Consider the following 21,752-nt stretch of genomic DNA (forward strand, 5'->3'; position numbering starts at 1 on the left):
ACACACACACACACACACACACACACACACACACACACACACACACACACACACACACACACACACTGACTGAATGTGCATGGGCATGGGCATGTGCGCGTGCAGTCCACAGAGTCTCACAGCTTTGAAAGCCCTCGCAAGACATGTCAATGCCATATACCTTACTTAGTATCTTCAGGAGTACAGAACGACCAAGAGAAGTATGGCGAGGCATGAAGGTGGTAACCTAATACCCTGTGCGAAGCCCGACCGTCCTGGCTCTGTAAAGATTATCGAATAGCTTTCATATCTAACCATGCAGCTCTCGGTTTTCCTTTCTGGTATAGCCGTCGTCAGGCGCCCTGAGTTCCTGCTTACCATTTAACCAGCGTAATCTTACTTGTTGCAGAAGGTATCTTGTTGGCTTTCGATAGGCGTTTGACTGTGAGTCGGGACACGTCTTCCAACCTACTCTTCGTAACCCACATACTACCGTGAACGGAAGGTTGGAAAGCGCACAAACTCCCTCCTAATAGCATAGTATCGAGCCTTTCTCATTTTCTGTCTACTAATTCCGCTGAGATATGCTCCGCTTTAGCAAGAGTAGCAATCTAGTGGTGCACAAAAGGCTCTCTGATACTTTTCCATCACCAAGTCCCCAGCCCAAAGCCAATCATGCCGTTAAGCAAACTTGAGAGAGCTCTCGATCTTTTGAAAGCCAGTATTCCATACGCCGCCGTCTGACGAGATGCTAAACCTAATTCCAGGCCGTTGAACAAGTCGCCGTCAGAGTAATGCGGGTGCCATAAACGCCAGTGATCTCGCCCTCGCTCTTCTTGACATGATTGAGTTTTATTCCAGTCCTTTTGCTCTCCTGATTTTGTTGATATCGACAATGCACGACTCTATCTCACAACATGGCAGCCAGTCCCAGAACCGCGGCACCCATGGCCCCCATTGCAGGTAGCACGACTCTGTCGACACCATTGTCAGTGCTTGAGCCAGTTGCAGCAGCCGAGCCAGCAGCAGCAGTCGCACTAGCAGCGGCACTGCCAGCTGCGCTTGTGAGGGATCCAGCCATGCTGGTTGCGGCGGCGATTTCGGAGCCAGCGGCAGAGAGAGCAGAGGAGTACACTGATGCGGCGTCGCCTGTTAGACCAGAGGTGGCGGTGCTCAGGACAGAGGCGGCGCTGGAGAGGAGTGATTGATACGCGGTGTCTGTGCCAACAAGCGAGGAGGCTTCCGAGAGGAGGGAACTGAGGTCCTGTGCTGAGGTGCCGGCGGCAAGGAAGGCAAAGGTGGTGAGGAGGGCTGTGAAACGCATTTTGGTTGTCTTGTGTGGGCAAAGGTTCTCTGGACGAAGTTTGGTGCAAGGAGAGGGTTTGGTGATTGTTTTGGAAACGAGCGAAAGGGAGGGAGATGAAGTCGAGATAAAAGCAGTTTGTTTGCTAGAGTTGAGGTGAGGCAGGAACGACTGTGAGTGGTTTTGCAAATGGGACGGATGAGAGAGAGGCTTTGGAGTGACACTGGGCAAGATCGATACTTAAGTGACCACTCCGTAACAGATTTCTCTTTTGACCGTTTTTGGACCCCGAAACATTGACGAGGTCTTGGTCTTCTTGTTCCTGGATATCCATACGGAGTACGGAGTATCCTGCTCGCCTATGAAGGTGGTTTGACGTCTTAGTCTTGGGAGATGAGGCTTAGGCTCAATTTAAAGGGGCGCAGCCCATGTCCACGCATGTCATACCTCTGTGACTTGGGACTGGTGAAACGCGTGTGCACCATCTTGAAGACTTGTCACTGGGTCACGCGAGTGGATTCGATGGGAAATACTATAGTATAATAAGCAGATGGTCAAATGTTTCAAGGGAGGTAAATCTGTTGGAGAATCTGCAAGGGGCAACGTCCAAAGGGGTAAAGGCCGACAGGCTGCTTGTTGTACAGCATCCACTTGGCCTTTTCTGGGGTCGAAGCGAGATTTGGCGCAGTGGCGCAGATCCTGGAAGACCTGAGATTGATCGTGCATGTCCACAGGTACGAGTACGAGTAGTGAGCAAATGAAATGCCAGACACTCTCCACTGGTTCCCCGATCAGCCTTGCGACATCAACTCACAAGAATCTCCATTACTCAAGGCAATCGACGGGAATTTCTCTTCGGGAGTTACGGAGTATCAATACAAGTAATTGAAGTCATACTTCTTCCTATTACATGCTGAAATTCTACTCGAATCTAATCCACTATGTATAGCAACACAGTATCAGGTATCCCAACGTCTGTCCTCACCACGAAACCTTCCCTGAACCCTTTGAAGAATACTTCGTCACGCTCCAGAGTCCTCCTCATCTTTGGCTAGGCGCGGTAGGAGTAGACTCGTTCTCCGACTCCACGTACAATGCGTCCCGCGAAACCCCTAAATCATCGATGTCGAGCGTGAAAGGCATCTGTCCTCTCGGTGGGCCTGTCCAAAGCCTCGTGCTAGAAAGTCCTTGAGCCCTTCTGCCTGCCTGCCTCTGCCTGTGAGCTTCGTCCTTCTCTGCGTCTCTTCTCTCCTCTCGCTGACGCTCGTATTCCTCAATAGCCTCGTCCAGCTTGAAATCCTTTGGTCGTCCTCTTGCACGCGGGTCCTCCATCATGTTCCTATAGCCATGTCGAGCTCCAGCGCCCAAGTTCCCTTCCCGATCGCAACGCGTCAGCTCTCGGATCAGCTGCTTTTTGGTCATGTTATCAATCTTTTTCCGACGGTCCCTGCGTTCGACTTTGAGCTCTCGCAGCAATTCGTCCTTGAACATGATATCATACTCCTTTCTGGTCGGCAGGCCCGGACGTTGAGGTGGCTCGTAGTTGTTGACTCGATCTTGCTCTTCATCCGAGAGAAATGGCTGGCTGTCTGTGTCGCTCAGATCCTCCTCGTCTGAACTGGGGCTACTAACCCTGTGGTCATATTCGATGAATAGCCGCCGTAAGTCACGAATTAGTCGGAAGAATCGGTTCAAAGCCTGAAGAAGAGCAAGGTTGGGATGTGGCCTTGCATATTTGTCCAACATACCCTTCATGCGCCTGTATTGCTCTTTGACCTCGATGGATGCTCTCATAATGAGTTCTGGGATCGCGGGAAAGTCGGGATCGCGCCGCAGCTTCTCGTTTTTGGGGACTTTGTCCAACTGTATTGGCTCAATACTGCCCACGAGAGCCCTGTATGCGGCTCTGAGCTCATTTGTGCGCCTTCGAAGATCCTCAAGGTCATGGCGAAGTTCGGCCCTCTTTTGCGGAGACGTGGCCAGTTCTGGAAGACATCCATCCAAGTGTCCGAAGACTTTGCTCAGATCTGCCTCCCCGATGGTCTTGAATATAAGTCCAAACCCGTCATCGTCACGGATTGGCCAATCCTCTACCCACACGTCATCATTAAGGTGAGGCAGTGTTCGAACTGGGCGATACTGGCCACCGGGAATGGTATCGACTGATGCATTGTCGTCATCGTCCCCGCTTGGATCTTCACGGTCATCAGTATCTATATTTTCGTCGTAGATTTCGATGGAATCTTCTGGGTGACGAGGATCTCGGTTTTCGTCCTGGACTTCCATTGAATCCTCCGATAGCTCATCCTCGTTGCTGCTATGGGGAGATCTCTGCACATGGACCACCTGAACTTGGCAATGGCAGAAGTGATGATACTGTCCAGGGAATTGAGGACACTCGTGGCACTGCCCATCGCCATGAATCTCAATAGGTGGCTGATTCTCCTGGTTCGACGGATGAAACGACCCCTCCCGTTCCGTATCATTGCTAGAGCCTTGCTGACTTTGGTCTCGTGCACTATCTGGCGAGCCCTGAGCGCTATCACACCCCTCTTCTTCAGCCGGGAGCTCACGTAACGGTTGACGGTGGGGGTTTGGCCTGAGATCATCAAGCTCTCCTGCATTGTCATCATACACCTCACCACCAGCTGGGAGCTCTCCAAGAGGTCGTCGCAGGGGAGCTGATCCGGCAGGAGGTGCTGACGGTCCAGGAGGACCCTGCCATCGCGGTATAGTGCGGTTCTCCTCGACTGCCTTGGGCTCGTCAACTTGTGCAACTTCTGTGTCTGCAGAGTCATGTGTGAGGGCATGGTCTCCATATAGGTCCAAAGCATCATCGATATGATATGTTGCTCGCTCCAAAAGCCTCAGAATGTTGGGTCCATCTGGACTTGCAAGGGAGCCATGTCTGGCGTGGAATTGGCGTTTGAACAACGCAATATGCTGGTTTTGGAAGCTTTTTGGAGCAGCGAATCGTAGCCGTATTGACGGCTTTTTGGCACCCGGCTGCTTGTGGATTGATTCGCCGCCGCCTCCGCCTCGTAGCCTGATTGTGGGTGATGCCTTCTGGATGCGACTGTCTGGGTCAATGACGCCACGGCGGCGACCGGAAGGGCGATCCCCCCTACCCTTGCGAGGGACGAGAACAATTGGTGAAGCAGTTCGACCTTTACTGTGAAGGAGTTTTCGTACGACCGAGCGAACCCACCCAAAGGGTCCTAGCTTCCGTCTTGTTGTGAAGACTGAAAGCGTGGCTGGATCTTGAGTATGGGCAGGAGGTCTGTTGACTAGATACTCGACTCGAGGCCCTTCCGAGTAGATCTCAGGGCTTGCCAATTCGCGGGAAATCTGCTCGCTTTGAGCAACTTCATGAGCGCGTGTTTCGGGAAACGGGCAATGAACGTAGTCGTAAGCGCTTCTGTAGTTTATTCCTTGCGGATGAGGGAACGAACGCTTAATTGTCCGCTCACGGATTTGGGCTGCGATATGTAGTTCTGTCGTAGTCGGAGCGCTCTCTGTGTCCCCGACGATGCTTGAATCAGTGGCTGGCGAGGAACGGGCCGCGCCATGCGGCACACTGGTTGTCTCTGCGCCTGGATTCCTACGAGGGCTGACCGAAGAATGACTCCCGGGTGAGGAGGGGAGGTAAGAAGGCGAATTGACCCGCTGTCCCTGTGTCTCTTCTTCTCTCCATCTTCTGACGACGGCTGGACCGCCGTTTATGGAGTTCAGCCGGATGACTGCAAAGTGTAGTTTGGGCCATATGTTCGTATCGGGTAGCCTGGACTCGGCAAACCTCTTGAGTGAAGACAAGACATGATTTCTCAATGACTTCTCGCGTAACTGGCGGAGGTGGAAATATCTTTCGTGGGGATTTGCCCGACATCTGTCAATGAAGCGGCAATATTTGCCGACTATGTTTTCGATTGTCCTTGGGTTTGCAGCGTCGGGCAACTGGATCAGGCGCCTCAACTCCCTGCTGACTCCAGGCTTACTGAAGAAATCAGCTTCGAGACACCGTTGATCGGTGACATGCGTCAAGCCGCCGACCTCGTAGTTCATGAATGCGGCTTTCAGACACTTCCAGATGAGAAGCCAGAGCATCCTTCTTTCCGACTTGTAAGTCGAGGCTTGGAAGGTGTCATGCAATTCCTCGCATTGAGTCATGAGATCTCTTGCGACATCCGGGTCTAAGAGTACCAGTGCATCTTCCTCAGCCAGATCCAAGATAGGTCGAAGTGCAGGATGAGGCAACATAGACTGGATATCTGATATCAGAGACGTGAATGTTGGTTCACGGACGGATGTGGGCGATTGGCGGATCTGAGCTTGCAGTTCAGCGAGCTTCTCAGCAAATGCTGACTGGATGCAGGGGGCCCAAATGAAGGCAAATGTAGTATACTCCTTTTCGAGCTCATGTAGGCTTCGGAGAAGGCTGGGAGAAGCCACGATTTCATTCGGTAGGTTTGAAATACTTTGCATTCTATCGACGATGGTGTTCATGTCTTCGAAAAAGTTAGGTAAACTTAGGACAGCGCCAGTTTCCGTCCATCGCCGGAAGTATCCAGTCATCATCTCCAAAAGGTCTTCCGCATCTTCTGGTGTGCATTGACTCCCAATGTCAGGAAGCCGAAGTGCAGGAGATGAACGCCGCTCGACGAGATTGACCCGTGTAAGTTGGCGAGCGATAGATACAGCACTGCTCTCCGGTTGCTGCACGGGAGTATGGTGAGAAGTCGAGTGATCGGGCTGGGGGTTGGGTACGGTCGATAGATTGACATAGCGCGGACTGCCTGGAGCCGCAATGGAAATACCATGCCCACGGTGTAGAGTGGTTATGGTCCTTGCTAATGGCCGAGGGAGGACAACGCTGCTCCCTGGACGTGCCCGTGCAGCTTGTTTGTGAGGCTGTACTAGAAGCCGTCGACGTTGACTCTTCACGTTCTTCTTGGGCGCCATTTTGGGGAGGTATCGAAGAGAAAGGAAAACCAACTCACAAACGCTGCTAACTTACCGGAGCAAAACTAAATAATACTTACCTGGGACAAAGGCCTGCATAGTACGTGTTGTCTGGAAGATGTTTGCATCAACCACACTCATCGACCGCATTCGGATTCTGATAAGGAGAAAGGATTCGCGATGCGGACGAATGCAGGTCATTGTTCGCTTTTGGGCTAGTGTGGTCGTTCGTGAGCAATACCTTTATCTCACATTCCTGTGGATGGCCAAAGCTCGGACATAGCGAGGTGCCGTGCAAGGACCAACTCGAGGATTTCCGGCTGACGAGGGACAGAGAACACCACTGGGATTTGCCGGCGGATGGAAGAATATCATAGGGCGAAAACTCGCCATCCGAAGATGCTTCCGCCATGAGCCGAAAGCTGATGGCGTACGAGGTGAATTGCAATTCCATACGAGAAAGAGGTGTGGAAACAAAGAACCATGCAGCGCTGGCCACGCGTTGATGATTGTATCATGTCCGAAGAATCAGGCCGTTGAGTATTCCCGACCAAAAGAGGGTGTGAGAGAGAACAGTTATTGGCTGAGAGGATGGTTGTGGGACGATACACAAGGGGATCTTGAATGGGATAGGCCAGGCCGAAGCTGGTAGTGAGATGAGTGAAGAGTGGTCGCGTGTTGCGTTGCCCAGATGATGACGAGAACGGAGTGGAAGAAGAGAAGTTGACGGCAAAGCTGGGCCGATTAAGCAGGAGAGACTGGTTGAACCAAGGGGTTCCTGTGTGAAGATGGAGGGGGTGTGCCAGGTATGGTGTTGTGTCGTGTCGAGAAGCAGACGAAGGGCATCGATTCACCCATGGTTCACCTCAGTGGCTTTACCCCACACTTTGCCAAGGCAAGGCCACTGGCGACGCAACGGATGAAGGTCCCTGGGATGCTTTAGGTTTGGAGGCCTGTGCAGCCCATTGACCAACTGGAAGCGTCCTTCGTGGCCCTTGAATCTGGAGAGAGCTCACTAAGACGGACCTAAGACTGACCCTAATGCGCGCCCACTTATCGCCTGGAGTAGGCGCCACAGTAAAAGGAAACTCTCTTGCTTATCCTTTTGCTCTCGATCACCTGCTTTATGTAAGTAAGTTAAACCGACAGCATTTCCTGCCCTTGATTCTCGCTTCCTCCTTTCTCCCTCCTCTTCATCAACGTCCAAACCCAATGCATTGACTTCACAATTGTCCATGTACCAGCAGTCCTACCACTTGCTCATCCCCTCGACCGACCTAACAATCAATAGACGCTGATCCCCTCCTTGTTCGACACGCCAGTCAGCCGCACCAACCACCCACGCTCGCACCAACCATGACGTGACCTTTGACCTGCATCTCCTTTGTCCAGTACGGAGTACCTCAAAAAGCCGTCTCGAACTACCCTCGACAACAGGAACTGATACAACTTCTGCCTTCTCTTGTACAACTATACCTTTCACCACGGGCTATTTCTCTTAAGATGTCCGGCCAAAACACACCACCATCTCCTGCCCCCCAACACCGACGTCGGTCCTCCTTTATCGAGATGTTCAATCCTCGCTCACACTCTACCACCGCAGTCTCCTCCTCGCCACCCTCTGCAGTTACTCCCTCGAACCCTAACACCACCCAACATCGAAGAGGCACCTCAATCACGGGTCTTGGATTAAACACCAACCCTTCCACCCAGTCTCCCTTCACAGCCTTTCAACGACGAGCGAGCATCGCAACTTCAACCGCGTCAAGTTCACCAGATTTCAAAAACAGTTTTGGAGATGAGCCTGCAGTCATTGAAGAGGATGATCCGTCACCACATACGATGGGACAACCCTCCTCCCCATCCTTCGCCAGAAGAGTTAGTTTTGGAGCACAGGCTCTACGAGACGTGAAAATGGGTTCAAGCCCTGGTTCTGCTACTGGCGGTGGTAGGCGCCCCTCGTCCTCCCTTTTTACCGTGGTTGAGAAATCCAATTCCGAAAATGCCACTCTCACTCCCTCACGACCAAGCATGTCGAGCCCGGCCAAGACTACAGGTAAGAGTCGAGGCCAGTCCTTCTCATACGGCCCCGTCTATTGAGTGTGGCTTCTGCGTAGTCTCTGTGTTGTTGAGTGACTCACGCTGACCCGCGGACAGAAGGTTTCAATTGGTCTGAAGCCCTTCGTGACAGGTCCAGACGCTCACCCTCGTTCTCATCGGGCAATCCATTCACACAAGGTGGCGGTCGACCTCGTGCAGTCAGCAACTCCAATCCGGAGCCGCCAAAAGAAATTTTAAAAGCCGTTGAGCCTCCGGCTCCAGTCAGGATGAAGAAGCCAGATCACCTCGGCGAAAGAATGCTTCGTGGTGAGTTCATGATGGATTAAAGACAAAAGGTCCAATGTAAGCATGCTACTCGGCTTTATGATGACTCTGGACTAAAGTGCGTACGACAGCGCTGAAAGCCGTCCTCTTTCATTGCTTGGATAGTATTAGTGTGATTTGTGAAACATGATGGCAATGGCTTCATCTGCGGTTGTGGTTATGTTGATGTTGATGATCATGTACGATATGCCAAAGATGGCCCACGTATGCTTTACGTTGCAGCATTTCAGGGTTTGCGAAATCAGAATGAATGAAGAATGAAATGGTATGACCAACGCTTTGTTTGTCTAGGGACGAAGTTTCTCTTACTCCTCCTTTGGGTGAATGACACTTTGCAAGCAGTGTGGTGTCCGTCGTTCCCATAATGCAGTTGTTCGACTAAGCTCCTCAATACTCGGAGCCTTGAGTTCGGTTGATGCCGTTACGGTTCAGTTAAATTACTGTCCAGTGCCCGTGTTTCGGGACAATCCGCCTGCACAAGTGCCAAATGATCTGCCATCATTACAATGTTTTGCAGTATCGGAACGCGACGCGCGATCCTCGTCCGCTTCAGCCCAAGTGTCAATGGTACGTCGAGGCAAGAAGCAAGGCCTTAAATTGCTCTTCTCGCCCAGCCAAAACCCCCTGTAACTGCTTACCTGGTGTGATTAATTACGTTTCTCTCTTCATCTATCGCTCTGGGACCCTGTAGCGCCATGTTGATGTTCAAAATGTGTAAGTTGGTTTCAATCAAGCGAAGCGATGCTATTGTTGAACCTAATGAACCACTTTGACCGATACAGTTTTGGGTGCTCTCAGAGCAGCAATCCCTGCCATTTTCGGCCGGCCAGAAGGGATGCCATACCTACGCTACGTGATGGCTTGCGGACTCCGAGCAATGAGCTTCGATTCTCGGTACAACAACCCCCAGGGAACTGGCGCTGTGGAGGCCTACAAAGTATTTGCAAAGCAACAGAAAATCGAGCCAATTGTTGTGCAGCTGAATGGAGGAGGAGAAGGGTATTGGTTTGGGCCAACGAGCGCAAAGAAAGTTGTGCTATTCTTTCCTGGTATGCTTCCAGCGACACTCACAAGGCGACGTTTTCTATATGACGCCGTACAATACTGATGGACTTGGTAGGCGGAGCATACTCGAATCCAGCCTCGGAAGGGTTCTTTCTCAGATATAAGAGCTTGGTGGCCGCCGCAAAATCGCAAGATGTGGACTTGGCCGTATTTGTGTTATCTTATGGTGAGGCTGTTAGTGTGGCCGGGACGAACAACGTGCTGAATCTATCACAAGATCTCTCGCCAAAGGCAACATATCCTACCCAATTGAAGCAGGCGGCAGGATCCCTCGAATATCTTCTCAAGAACAAGGGGTTGACGCCCGCAGGCGTGAGTGCCACCCATTCCCTCCTTCCCATCTTGTCTCTGACTTATGTCAGATCATCCTCGCTGGCGACTCTGCTGGCGGTAATCTTGCGCTGGCTATGCTTTCTCACCTCTCACACCCACATCCGGATGTCCCCGTCGTCGACTTAGGCGGCCAGGTCCTCCGTGGCGTGGCCTTGATATCGCCCTGGGTATCCTTCGATTATGACACACCATCGGCAAAAGCGAATCAAGACATAGACATGATCAGCGCGTTCGGCTGCAAGGGAGCATCGAAGCAGTTCTTGGGATCTGTAGATGAGGATGAGTATACCGTGCCATTACGCGCGAGTCCAGACTGGTGGAAGAACGCGAAAGCCGAACAGACCCTGATCACCAGTGGCTCGTACGAGATATTTGCCTCTGATATTGCCTCGTTTGCGGAGAAGTACCAGGTGCATAATTCCAGAACAGAGGTGTACGAGGCCAAGTATGAAATTCACGATCAGGGACTGATAGATACCATGCTGGGCTACGAGCTTCCTGAGAGTGAGAAGCTGATGCAGAGATGGATCCTAGAATCGTTAGGGCGTGTACCATTGTGAATGTTTGAAAGACCTGGATACGTGCTGGGGATCTGACCGAGGAAAGCTCGCTTATTCATCGTGATGATCGTGATGCTGCCGCCAAGGTGGAGGCAGCTGCAGCTTACCACAGTAGTAGCTAGGTGCGACTGCCTGAGCCCCGGGGCAACCGATTGCGTTGTCCGATGAGGTCCGCCTCTTGGAGAATGTCCTGAGATCTCGCAGTCTCGTACGTCAACCTCCAAGACCGCAATTATCTTGCACAGCTAGGCACCGGCAAAGGACAGATTCCCAGGCTAGATTTTTGCTACTCTTGTTACACGGCACGAGTCTACACTCATTGCCAAGCAGGACGTTGCTCACTCTCATCTCTGTGAAACAAGCTCACTCTTAGCCGCGCAGAGGCAGTCATCCTCTTTTGCGACTTCCATACAACATGTCCTTATGATGGCGAGCCAGCACCACCTACCTGCCTAACTACGATTCCCACCTGCGATACCACTTGACGAGATATTGACCTGCGTCCTCCTGCTTTGTCCTCCGCGGGGCTCTTTCGAGATCAGAGTCAAACGGCCTTTAGTGTGGCCGGGGTTGTTGTGGCTGTAGTGTTCCTTTGCAGTCCAGCAGTGGCGGAGACGCCGATATTTCAGACATGGAGAAGATTGTCAAGGGAGCTACAAAGATCAAGGTGAACATCGCGAAACGCTGGTAAAATGACACATAGGCTAATCCGGTCGGTAGTTGGCCGCGCCAAAATCGAAGTACATTGAACCTATCCTGTCGGCAACTAATGGGGGCGACTCTGGTGTCGCTGAAGTCTTTCGAACCTTACAAATACGCCTGAGAGACTCAACATGGACCATCGTCTTCAAGTCCCTGATTGTGGTCCACCTCATGATCAGAGAAGGACAGCCAGAGGTGACACTGAGGTACTTAGCCGATGCGCCAAAGCGAATGGCTATCAGCAGCTTTGCAGAGGGTATGCATCTCTATCTCGAGGAGGAAAAGGAACAACTTCATCTAACAACGAGCAGTACAGACGCAGGGCCTCAATATACGAAGATACTATGAATACCTCATGGAGCGAGTTCGGGCATACCGGGACACGAAGACGGATTATGTCAAGTCAGGGACAGGCAAGATGAGGAGGTTGACAGTGGACAAAGGTCTTCTAAGACAGACGGAGATCGTGCAAGATCAGATAGAAGCGTTGCTTCGATGCGATGTGAGTGCTATACTTTGATATCCCACGAACGTCATTGACCAGTGAAGCTCCTGAATACCCACGACCCGGACAACGAAATCACGTTGACAGCCTTCCGTCTTCTGACTATGGACCTCCTTGAACTCTTCAGAGTCATGAACGAGGGCACTATCAATGTCCTGGGTATGTGTGACCGCCAGATGCGCCTCTAACCGTGCTAATCCCATCGCAGAACATTACTTTGAAATGTCTCGAACGGATGCAGAACGGGCATTACAAATCTACAAGACCTTCGGGAGACAGACTGAGCAAGTGGTCCAGTATCTCAGTCTTGCGCGACAATACGAGATGTCAACACGACTGGAGGTTCCCAAGTTGAAACATGCGCCAACGACTTTGACAGCCTCCTTAGAAGAGTACCTGAATGACCCGGACTTCGAAATGAATCGACGGCAATATCTTGCACAGCAAGAGGCAAAAAGGACAGGCAAGCCTATTCCGTCGGCAGCAACGTCGAAGGCATTTGAGAAGCCACCCAATGTGACAGCACAGAATCAACCCAGATCGCAGCCCCCGCCGCAGCAGCAACCCAAAGGACCAGCGCCTGATCTGATCGACTTCTTTGAGTCAATTGAGCAGAATCAGCAGCCCATGGCTCAACTAAACAATCCGCAACAGCAATTCCAGACAGGAATGCCACAAGCTCAGCCTTATCAGCAGCAGCAGATACCGATGCAGATGCCACAACAGACCGGATTCAATCCCTTCCTGCAACAACAGCAACAACAACAATCTACATTCCAGAATCCAGGCTTGCCCCAACCGAGTCCGTTGCAGACAGATCTTACCGGAGCAGGCTTCGGAGGGTATGGACCTCAGCCGTCGCAGCAGCCACAACATGCCTTCCAATTCCAGTCGAACCTTTCTCCCATTCCTCAGAATGGACTTGCAGGTTTTCAATCACAAGCACTTCCTTCTCCGCAGCCGATGGGATTGCAACCACAGCCGACTTCAACCAATCCTTTCCGTCAGTCTATGATGCCAACCGGATCTTCGCAAACCTCTTCGATGAATACGGGTCCAACGCGACAGTCGACCAACCCTTTTGCGAAGCACAATACCGGTGCCGTAACCCAGAATGGACCCGGCTTCGGTACGGGCTTCGACCAGTCGTTTTCTCCTAGTCCAATCTCTCCGGAGCAAACCTTCACCCCTACCTCGTCATTCGGTTCCCAACCTGCTCAGCTTCAGCCGCAACGGACTGGGACTAACCCGTTCGCCAAAAATCGGCCAGCAACTGCTACTACGCCAGTGACTGCCAATGTTACCGGAAGCACCAATCCATTCCGGCAGAGTGCATTTGTGGATCAGGAAACAGGGCAAGGCTGGCAACACAGCAACCAGGGGACTTTTTCAGGATTTAATGTCAATAATGTAAACACGATGCCTGTGTTTCCGAGGCCGGGGCATGGCTCATGATAGTGTCTAATCAATGTAATGGTCGGTTCATCGAAACATGGACTCAAGTCGTTCTAGCCTAGTGTGCAGCTTGTGTACGGAAAAGTAGCAAAAGCGCAAAGCGAAATGCGCTCGTGTCAAATAGCCCAGTCTTCGAATAGTCGATTTAGGAGACTGTTGACTGCATACTCCGGAGAGGTGCATACGAGACCATCAGAGAGCTAAGGTACCTAGGGTAAGTCAGTATATTATTGCAGCATCTCAGGTGAAGATTCTTCGTTTTGAGTCTTTGCCTCCGCTCGGCGGCAACTTCCGCCTTCGACTACATTGACTTCACTTCTCCTCATCGATCCCTTGTTTCGCTCTCTGGCGATCCCAAACAATTCCAGTGAAACGAAAAGCCTTCAAGAAATGATGGAGTTCATGAGTCTATTGTTGTCCGAGGTCCCATTAATCCCCGCAGTTTGAGATGGATGAAGACGGCGCCAATGGCGTCCCTACACTTTCAATTATTCCTTATGATACCAATCGAGATGTCGTGCTGTAAGTCGGCTCAGAACCATGGAGCGAAGAAGTGAAAGGCTGACGCCGATGAACAGTCGACACGCTGACACGATCGTCTACCGTGATCCGCAGACGAATCAATTGGTTCCTTTCCACCATGACCGAGCAGTAGAACGACGGCCATCCGATTGCCCAACATGTGGGCGGCCATGGCATTCTCAGGGAGGACCTTCCACGCAGGACTCGACCAGCAGCCCACTGGAGGAGCAGCCAAGTTTCATCACCCATGACTACTTTGATATGCTTGCCCGGAGTCTTCCGGGCTCAAACGAAACATCTGCACCGCCTTCTCCTCGGCGGCGCATAGTACAGCCGCTACGCTCACGACTTAGCGCATCATCTCCTGCTGTATCAACACCGCCTCCAGACGCAGAATTCGTGGCAAGCGCACCTGCCCCTCCATCACTAGCTCACGGGATTTCCGAGACGGCATTTTCCCCAAACTACTTTGAGAGGTTCTTTGTCGAGGAGCGAGAACTCGGAAGGGGTGGGAGAGGTGTCGTGCTCTTGGTCAAGCATGTTCTAGATGGCGTTAACCTTGGTTACTTCGCATGCAAACGAGTCCCGATCGGGGACGATCATGGCTGGTTGGAGAAGGTTCTCGTGGAGGTTCAGTTACTGCAAGGCTTGTCCCATCAGAACCTCGTTTCGTACAGACACGTCTGGCTTGAGGACTATCAAATCAGCACCTTTGGACCAAGTGTACCTTGTGCATTCATCCTTCAGCAGTACTGCAACGGAGGTGACATGCATAATTATGTCCTAGGATCCGCCCAGGCGACCACCACAACGCAGGAGCTCAAGGAACGGATTCGTCGACGATCAAAAGGAGAATCTGAATTACCTCCGCGACCCAATGAACCGAAAAGACTGCCATTTGACGAGATCTACAACTTCTTCAGGGATATCACTTCAGGCTTGAGGTTTCTCCACCACAGCGGTTTCATCCATCGAGACCTGAAGCCCAGCAATTGCTTGCTCCACACCGCGGGTGGTGAAACAAGAGTTCTCGTCAGCGATTTCGGCGAAGTACAGTATGAGTATGCAACCAGGAAATCAACCGGTGCGACCGGCACGATATCTTACTGTGCCCCGGAAGTGTTGCGGAGAATCTCGCCGACAGGACCGTTCCAGAACTTCACATCCAAGTCCGATATATTCTCCTTGGGGATGATCTTACATTTCTTATGCTTCGCCACTCTTCCTTACAACTACGCCAATGTCTTGCACGAGGAGCGCGAGGATATCGACCAACTCCGAGCCGAGATCATGGCCTGGGAAGGGTTCGATGATCAGCGCAAGGCACGTCCTGAACTTCCAGCTGCACTCTACACATTCCTCAAGCGACTGCTCTCCCTCGACCCCGAGCAGCGACCAAGTGCAGATGATGTTCTTCAGGTTGTCCAGTCCGGCCGACTCGACGACATTCCTGCGGCACGACGCCGCGGCTCCATGGAACCAGAAGAACTTACGCCGGGCCGACGGATTCAAAAGCTCGACACTCCACAAAAAGGCAATTCACCACAACGAGGCCTGCATGATCTCGGTCCTAAATCTCCTCGCGCACGCTTTAGACAGAACAGATCCGTCTCTCCCGAACACAAAATGAAAGCCGAAGCGAGCGCCAACGCCGGCACGACGTCTCCTGTACGTTCGCAATTGCTGCTTGAACCTGCGCAAGAATCCGAACAGCGTGGTGTGGTGACGTTGAGCAACCGAATCTACGTCTTGTTGAATCAGCCGTTAACAACGCCCTCGACGCGGTTGTTAATGCTCGGACTGAAATTGCTCAGTACATTACAGCCGTGCATGTCGTACGGGATGAATGCGACGCTGGTTTACCCGCTGATATGTCTTGCATTGCTGGAGTTTGCGGTGCCTAATATTCGCATCTTGACGGCTACCGCGATGATGCTGGTGCACTTCGGAGTGCTTGTGGTGGCCATGAGGATGGATAGATTGTGTCGTCGGCTCTGAGGAAAAGAGATCATTGATCACCTAGGTAGTACATTATTGATGCATGGTCTTCTTTTGATATGGTTTAATATCTCGTGTGTACGAACGTAACTTCACACTTGAGCCCGTGGTTATATGTGAACAGCCAGAAAAGAACACCACGCTGAGTCGTGGATTGGGCAATGCATTGCGACGAAGATATTAATTCTGAATACGGAGTATACCACCTCATTTTTGGCGGGAGATCGAATATCAGGTTCTGTGTCTAGCAACTAAATCCTGTCCTGATCTTCCTTGCCGCCTGCAAAATCTGGCCCTATCCTTCTGCGGCAATTGCATCGTCCTCGTCTATTCCCACCCATTCTTTTGCGACGGTCGCAGTATGTAGTAATACTAATACTAATAGTAACAGGATAGTAACGGTAATAGTAACAGTAATAGTTACACACTCCAAAATCTAACGGGACCAGTGGCCCTTTCAAAGAGACAATTATCCGTAGTATCGCGCGAAGACCCACGACCAAAAAATCAACTCTAACTCTGCTGATTCATATGGCTGGGCAGATTCATCATGGCATAATCGGCGTGCACGAACGCGCGGTCGACCATGGGCACACTCTCCAAGACGTACTGCAGACTCTCGCTGAGATCGTGCGTATCGCGGAGGCTCATGTTCTCATCGAGCACGATGTCGACCTCGACGTTCAACTTGTCGCCTGCGTGGTACGCCTGCAGTCCTTGGATGTACCGGATCGTCTTGGCGAAGCGCATGGTCAGGTAGAGCAGGACGTTGCGCTGGTCGGCGGTCGCCGCAGCGCCGCACAAGTTCCGGACGTGTTCCGAACTGGTTTTGCTCCAGTTGAATATGACGTACAACGACAGGAGAAGGCCGCCCAGGGCGTCCAACCACCAGACGCGAGCGTAGTAGCCGACGAGCGGGAAGATGATGGAGAATGTGTTGAAGACGACGTCTGTCGCGGCGTCTTGGGCGAGCGCTTGGACGGAGGAATTGCGCACGAGACGGCACCAGAACCAGCAGAAGCCCTTGATTGCGACGGTGCTGAGCATGATGGCAATGGCGGGGATGCCGAGTTCGACGACGCTGTGGTCTGGCGAGAGGAGCCGGTTGAAGCACTCTAGGCTTACCTGGAAGAAGGAGGTGATCATGATAATGCTGAAGACTAGGACTCCCACGGGTTCGAGGCGCCGGCGGCCGACCGGATACGCGTACTGGTCTTGTTGCGAGATGAGTTTCGTGGTTGTCCAAACAATGGCCGTACTGATGAAGTCGAGCGCTGCGTCAACCAAGGAGGCGAGCACGGACAGTGACGAGGTCATGATTATCACCGCGATTTTGCCCGCAAGTAGGACAATATTCGCGGCGAGGTTGACATAGACAGCGATCGCAACGATGGGGTCATCGAGTTCGACGTTCTCGTCTAGATCGTCGAGGTTGATGTCGGGGAAGGGTTCGCTGCCGTGTTCTTCGTCTGCTAGCAAGGGAGTGTTTTCATTGTTGGGCAACTTGTAAAGGTTCTTGGGCGTGCGTTTGAGCCTGGTGTCGGTCGGTGTCGGGGGCTCGTTGGCGTTGGCGTTGGCGTTGGCATTGCTGTTGCTGTTGGCGTTGGAGAGGGCCGTCATTGATGTGGTGCTGCCCAATTCTCGTTCCTCGGATATGGTCTTCATAGTGGATGTGTACCCATTTCCATTCGCGGGTTGATTGTACTCCTGGATCAGATCGTGTGGGAGGCTTGAGTCGAGCAGTCTGTCAATGTACATGTACTGAGCAATCAGGAAATTGTTGCGCTCGTAGTATTTCCGGATGGGCTTCTTCATCCGTGCCAGCTCCTCCTCTGTCTTGTAATATTTGTGCCAAAAATATCTGGGATTGCTTTGCCCGATGAGCCGCATGCTGCGCATCGGAGGAGTATTGAGGATCTCGGGTCCCAGGCTCATTCTTCGCGCGTCGATTTCCATCGGCGAGTGCGCACTACGCCTCTTGCGCAGCGGCTCTAGTTCGTCGACTGACACGCCATGTTCTTCGTCTTCGGTGCTGTGGTGGCTCGTGAAGGAGCCGCGACGGGGCTGGGGTTGGCGGCCACGCTTGGGTAGGCTGAAAAGAGAGGTGGTCGATCGAGACTGGAGAAGACTTGGGAGACGTTGGCCTCGGGTTGACACTGCGCCAGGAGAGTCGTCGTTCAAGGGAATGAAGTGTGAGAGCCCGCTGAGGCGGTAGTCAGGTCTCTGAGGAGTGCTGGGTATCTCCATATTGGCGGAGGCGAACAAAGGTCGAGGTTGACGGTCGTGACACTCGTCTCAACGTGGACAGTGCTTGCTAGGCAGTGTACGGAATACGTAGCTGGCAACAGGTCCCTGGTCATCTGTTTCCCGCCAGTAAGCAGAGCATCTTGGCAGGATGAGCTTGGTACATCGAGTTGTCCTTGAAGAAGGGAAGCCTTCGACTTGTGTCGATGGGAAGTCCAAGACTTTTGAATGAGCAGCGGAGTTTTGGGTTTCCCGCAGCAGAAGAACCGAAGCGTGCGTCATTGGGCATGACCATTCACAGTCCCCCATGCTAGAGACATTTCCGCCGGATACGGTTGATCGTCGAGTATATGCCCAACACTTCTCCTACGTCTCCTTAAATCCTGCGTTGACCATGGGACCATGTTGGGCCCTTCACGAACCTCCCATCTGGGTGGCCGTTCGTGGCCGTGCTTACGCTTTGATTTGCCGGACCAGATCTTACAAAGGCGTAGCGAGCAGTGAAGTATTGAATTCCAAACATTTTCGAGGCTTCTCAACATTCCCGAACCAGTACCATTAATCATTATCAATAGCTATGCCAGTCTAGATAATCTAATCCAGTGCAGGCGCTTTATGTGATGCCCCAACATGTCCAGCCAACAAAGTACCGGCAGCTCCCTGCTGTGACAATCTCCATCGGACTGTCCCAAGTTCGTCAACTTTCAATAACCTGTCTGGCCTCCTGGACAAGAAGAAAAAAGGCCAACTCCACATCAAAAGCATCTTTCTGTCATAATCCTGAGACAAAAGGTTCGTAAAACGCCGTCTATCGTAGGTGCATGTCTTGAACAATTAACCACCAATTTATATCAGGAGCAAATAAACTCCGCTCAAGAACGCCGATGCCATGGTACCAAAAATCATCGTAGAGAGGCCGGCAACACCATTGGTGCTGCTTGCCCGTGCACTGCTGCCGGTACGCGATGCTGCACTAGTATGAGTTGATGAGGATGACGTGCTGAACGCCGTGCTGGTTCCCACAGCAGACGTTGCTGGTTTGGCGTCTGGTGTACTAGATGCGAGAGCCGAACAGGCGCTTGCGTTGGGACTTCGTTGCGCGAGTGGCGACCCGATATTGGCAACAACAGCTTGTGTGTCTCGGACAGGAACGGCAACACTTCCATCGTTTCCAATCTTGACACTGACCACAGTATCATTGACTCGAGTTGGCGTACCGTCACCGTTCTCTTCGTAGCTCACACCAGCAAACGTTGTACCGTGTTTTGCATCGGCACCATCGTTGGTGAGGTAGGCCAGATACAAATCCTGACCGGCAAATTGCGTCGGCAGCGACAGGTCAAAAGTCAGGGTCGGTTTGTTTGTTTCCGAAACATTGGCGGGGTTGGAATTGATCAGGACAATTGTCGCAAGGGTACCATCTTGGTAGATGGAATATGCAGCAATCCGGCCGCCGTAGTTGCCAGGGGGATCGTTCAAGATGTAACCACCAACCTGGGCCTGACAGCTGGGCCCAATAGCCAGATCGAAAGCGGCAATGCCATAGTAATTGGGTCGTACAAACGGCTGGTTGCCGTAGTATTCGATTGGTTGCCAGGCACTAGCATTGCTATTATCGGTCATATGCAGCTGAACCGAGGAAATATTCAGGGTAGCGGCATAGAGAAGGAAGTTGAGCGTCCACAAGGCCGCCCCAAACACGTTCGTGATATCATCCATTCCGATGGGGCCAACGACACCCATCTCACGCAGAGCATAAGGATAAGGGGTGTCAAAGGCTTGCTGTATTTGAGTAACCCATGCAGCAAATTGATCATTGGTCGTGGACAGTGTCATGAAGGCATACTGCGTAAGAGGGTAAGTCGACACTCCGATGTAGTAATAATAGTCGTGCTGGTTCCAGCTGGCAATGTACGGATTGCTCGAGTCGTTAGCTTGCACGGTAATGCCGTACTGGTCAAGATCTTGGATCATGAAGGAAGTGCCGATGGTGGAAGCAGTAGTTCCCGGCTCAAAGAAGTTGCTTGGGAGGCCGTTGGGTTTGAGGACTTGCTGCCAGACAGCACTTGCGCGATCCAGCCATTCTTGGGTATAGACCTGACCGCCCCAACTGCCGGTTCGAAACCCGTTCTGCAGGTAAAGGTCGGGTTCATTGCCAATCTCGAAAGAGACCAAGTTGACCTTGTCCAGCCCCCTTACAGCTTCAGTTGCCATGGCCGTTATCTGGTCAATGTAGTCCGACTCCTCATAGGCAAGGTTCAGCCCGAAAGTGATGGGAGTGTTGCTGGGAAATCGATTGATGACCTCGAAGTACCTAGGACCGATAATGTACATATCGGCGGGATAGTTGCCCTGACCGACCGGGTTGGGGTTTCGCTCGCAGGTATAGTCATTTTGTGACTGATCATAAATAAAGTAGTCTTGCGTATTTCCTCCTATGCGTAGGTGCGGCGGAGTGCCCGTGTAGTTTGCCAAATTCGCCAACAAATTCTTGGTGAGCTGGTTCTCCGAGCTCCCTCCCGTGAAAGAGTAGAGGTTGGAGGACTCGATACCGAAGCCGGCGAACGAGGGACTGATGATTTTCGATGCGCCTGCGGTGGGTTTGGCAGTGATGGCTAGAGAGACCGTATCTTGGGCTGCCGCAAGGGCGATTAGAGAAGCGCCAACGAGTGGCAGATAATGAGGGAGCATGATGATGAGGCGCTCTGGTCTATAACGACAGTATATCCAAGAAAGATGCAGACAACACAGCTTCAACCCAACATTAGTCTCGAGAGCGACCGCCGCGCACAAACAAAACGGCAAACAAGCAGGAACGATGGAGGTAATTAGAGGGACACTGCGCAACAACAGTATATACCTAGGTAGGTAGAAGGAAAACAAAACTGCACGAGTTTGACAGGCCCGTGCCCATTCGGGACGATTAATGACGGGATAGACAGACAGATCTGGGACATTGAAAGAATTGCATGCGCCATGACAATCTGGATCCGCTGGACGCGCAATGAGAAACAAGGTGGTTGGCGAGCTTAAGAGCTTAACACGCCCATTTCGTCATGTCCCAACAAGCCTGTGGGAGCAGATCGAACTTCAACCAATCGACAAGTGTGCCTTGTTGTAGGCGTCTCTCCTAGGTACCACTAGGTCTCCTTAGGCATCCCGATATCTCCATAGTGCATTTTGTCCCACAAAATACTCCGATGACCGACCTGCGGACAAGCAAGAAACGAGCAGTTGAGGAGAGCCAAGGAGAGCCCAAGTCGAGGACCAAGACCGACACGCAAGACATACTGTAAGCTGGGCGGATTGAACAGGACAAACTCTGTCTGACTCTGCTCTGTCCATCTTATTGTCTTGTCGTGGTTGTTACCTTGTTTCCTTGTATCCCACCCGACACGGTGAAAAAGGTCTGCTTGTCATGGATTGGCTAACTCGTTCACAGCCTGGTAAGCCTGAGTTTCGTTCCTGGTGGCCTCTCCAGACTGCGGATCACAAGTCCGTTGCGGCACAGTCACATCAAGTTACCGACAAGCCGAGCACCATCTCCTATCAGGCTCTCACTCGTGAAGTCTTGCTTGGCAATATGTTATGAGGCTTTCCAGGCATCCTTTCCTCCTCGCATCATGCACCTCAAGATCTACTGATCGTGACTGCTGTTCGATCCGCCCTCCAGAAATGGGACGTGGTCCTTGGCCCTCCTCGGTCTTAATGGCGTAGGATCGCATCAGGTGCCACGCACACT

At 52.0% G+C, this 21,752-nt stretch overlaps 8 protein-coding genes across 11 annotated transcripts; 4 read left to right on the top strand and 4 right to left on the bottom strand.

Moving 5' to 3' along the window:
• Window positions 1-422: 422 nt before the first annotated feature.
• PV05_01845 (uncharacterized protein) lies at window positions 423-1,597 on the bottom strand. Its single transcript, XM_013466890.1, has one exon. It carries the CDS (start codon window positions 1,301-1,303, stop codon window positions 890-892), a length of 414 nt encoding a protein of 137 aa, XP_013322344.1. The 5' UTR covers window positions 1,304-1,597; the 3' UTR covers window positions 423-889.
• A 726-nt stretch (window positions 1,598-2,323) lies between these two features.
• PV05_01846 (uncharacterized protein) lies at window positions 2,324-6,241 on the bottom strand (the record flags this gene model as incomplete). Its single annotated transcript, XM_013466891.1, has 1 exon — window positions 2,324-6,241. The coding sequence occupies one exon, from the start codon at window positions 6,239-6,241 to the stop codon at window positions 2,324-2,326; it is 3,918 nt and encodes a 1,305-aa protein (XP_013322345.1).
• Window positions 6,242-7,377: 1,136 nt separating this feature from the next.
• PV05_01847 lies at window positions 7,378-8,942 on the top strand. Of its 3 annotated transcripts, XM_013466893.1 has the most exons (4): window positions 7,378-7,478; window positions 7,533-8,189; window positions 8,399-8,644; window positions 8,698-8,942. In XM_013466893.1, the coding sequence occupies exons 2-3, from the start codon at window positions 7,745-7,747 to the stop codon at window positions 8,626-8,628; spliced, it is 675 nt and encodes a 224-aa protein (XP_013322347.1). In that variant the 5' UTR covers window positions 7,378-7,478; window positions 7,533-7,744; the 3' UTR covers window positions 8,629-8,644; window positions 8,698-8,942. The 3 variants fall into 3 exon arrangements, with proteins under 3 accessions (XP_013322347.1, XP_013322348.1, XP_013322346.1); XM_013466894.1 differs by having other exon boundaries at window positions 7,378-8,297; XM_013466892.1 differs by having other exon boundaries at window positions 7,378-8,189.
• Window positions 8,943-9,250: 308 nt separating this feature from the next.
• On the top strand, window positions 9,251-10,642 carry PV05_01848. 2 transcript variants are annotated; one of them, XM_013466896.1, is made up of 5 exons: window positions 9,251-9,340; window positions 9,409-9,675; window positions 9,747-9,857; window positions 9,909-10,003; window positions 10,054-10,642. In XM_013466896.1, exons 1-5 carry the CDS (start codon window positions 9,322-9,324, stop codon window positions 10,582-10,584), a joined length of 1,023 nt encoding a protein of 340 aa, XP_013322350.1. In that variant the 5' UTR covers window positions 9,251-9,321; the 3' UTR covers window positions 10,585-10,642. The 2 variants fall into 2 exon arrangements, with proteins under 2 accessions (XP_013322350.1, XP_013322349.1); XM_013466895.1 differs by having other exon boundaries at window positions 9,251-9,675.
• Window positions 10,643-10,753: 111 nt separating this feature from the next.
• Window positions 10,754-13,485, top strand: PV05_01849 (uncharacterized protein). Its single transcript, XM_013466897.1, has 5 exons — window positions 10,754-11,251; window positions 11,305-11,542; window positions 11,598-11,788; window positions 11,836-11,950; window positions 12,000-13,485. The coding sequence occupies exons 1-5, from the start codon at window positions 11,216-11,218 to the stop codon at window positions 13,244-13,246; spliced, it is 1,827 nt and encodes a 608-aa protein (XP_013322351.1). The 5' UTR covers window positions 10,754-11,215; the 3' UTR covers window positions 13,247-13,485.
• A 63-nt stretch (window positions 13,486-13,548) lies between these two features.
• PV05_01850 (uncharacterized protein) lies at window positions 13,549-15,984 on the top strand. Its single transcript, XM_013466898.1, has 2 exons — window positions 13,549-13,768; window positions 13,825-15,984. The coding sequence occupies exons 1-2, from the start codon at window positions 13,695-13,697 to the stop codon at window positions 15,764-15,766; spliced, it is 2,016 nt and encodes a 671-aa protein (XP_013322352.1). The 5' UTR covers window positions 13,549-13,694; the 3' UTR covers window positions 15,767-15,984.
• PV05_01851 (uncharacterized protein) lies at window positions 15,939-18,213 on the bottom strand. The gene has a single exon (XM_013466899.1). It carries the CDS (start codon window positions 18,011-18,013, stop codon window positions 16,280-16,282), a length of 1,734 nt encoding a protein of 577 aa, XP_013322353.1. The 5' UTR covers window positions 18,014-18,213; the 3' UTR covers window positions 15,939-16,279.
• A 317-nt stretch (window positions 18,214-18,530) lies between these two features.
• PV05_01852 (uncharacterized protein) lies at window positions 18,531-21,037 on the bottom strand. The gene has a single exon (XM_013466900.1). The coding sequence runs from the start codon at window positions 20,699-20,701 to the stop codon at window positions 18,857-18,859; it is 1,845 nt and encodes a 614-aa protein (XP_013322354.1). The 5' UTR covers window positions 20,702-21,037; the 3' UTR covers window positions 18,531-18,856.
• Between the last annotated feature and the right edge of the window lie 715 nt (window positions 21,038-21,752).

The sequence above is a fragment of the Exophiala xenobiotica genome (assembly GCF_000835505.1).
Source record: "Exophiala xenobiotica strain CBS 118157 unplaced genomic scaffold supercont1.1, whole genome shotgun sequence".
Taxonomy (NCBI): Eukaryota; Fungi; Ascomycota; class Eurotiomycetes; order Chaetothyriales; family Herpotrichiellaceae; genus Exophiala; species Exophiala xenobiotica.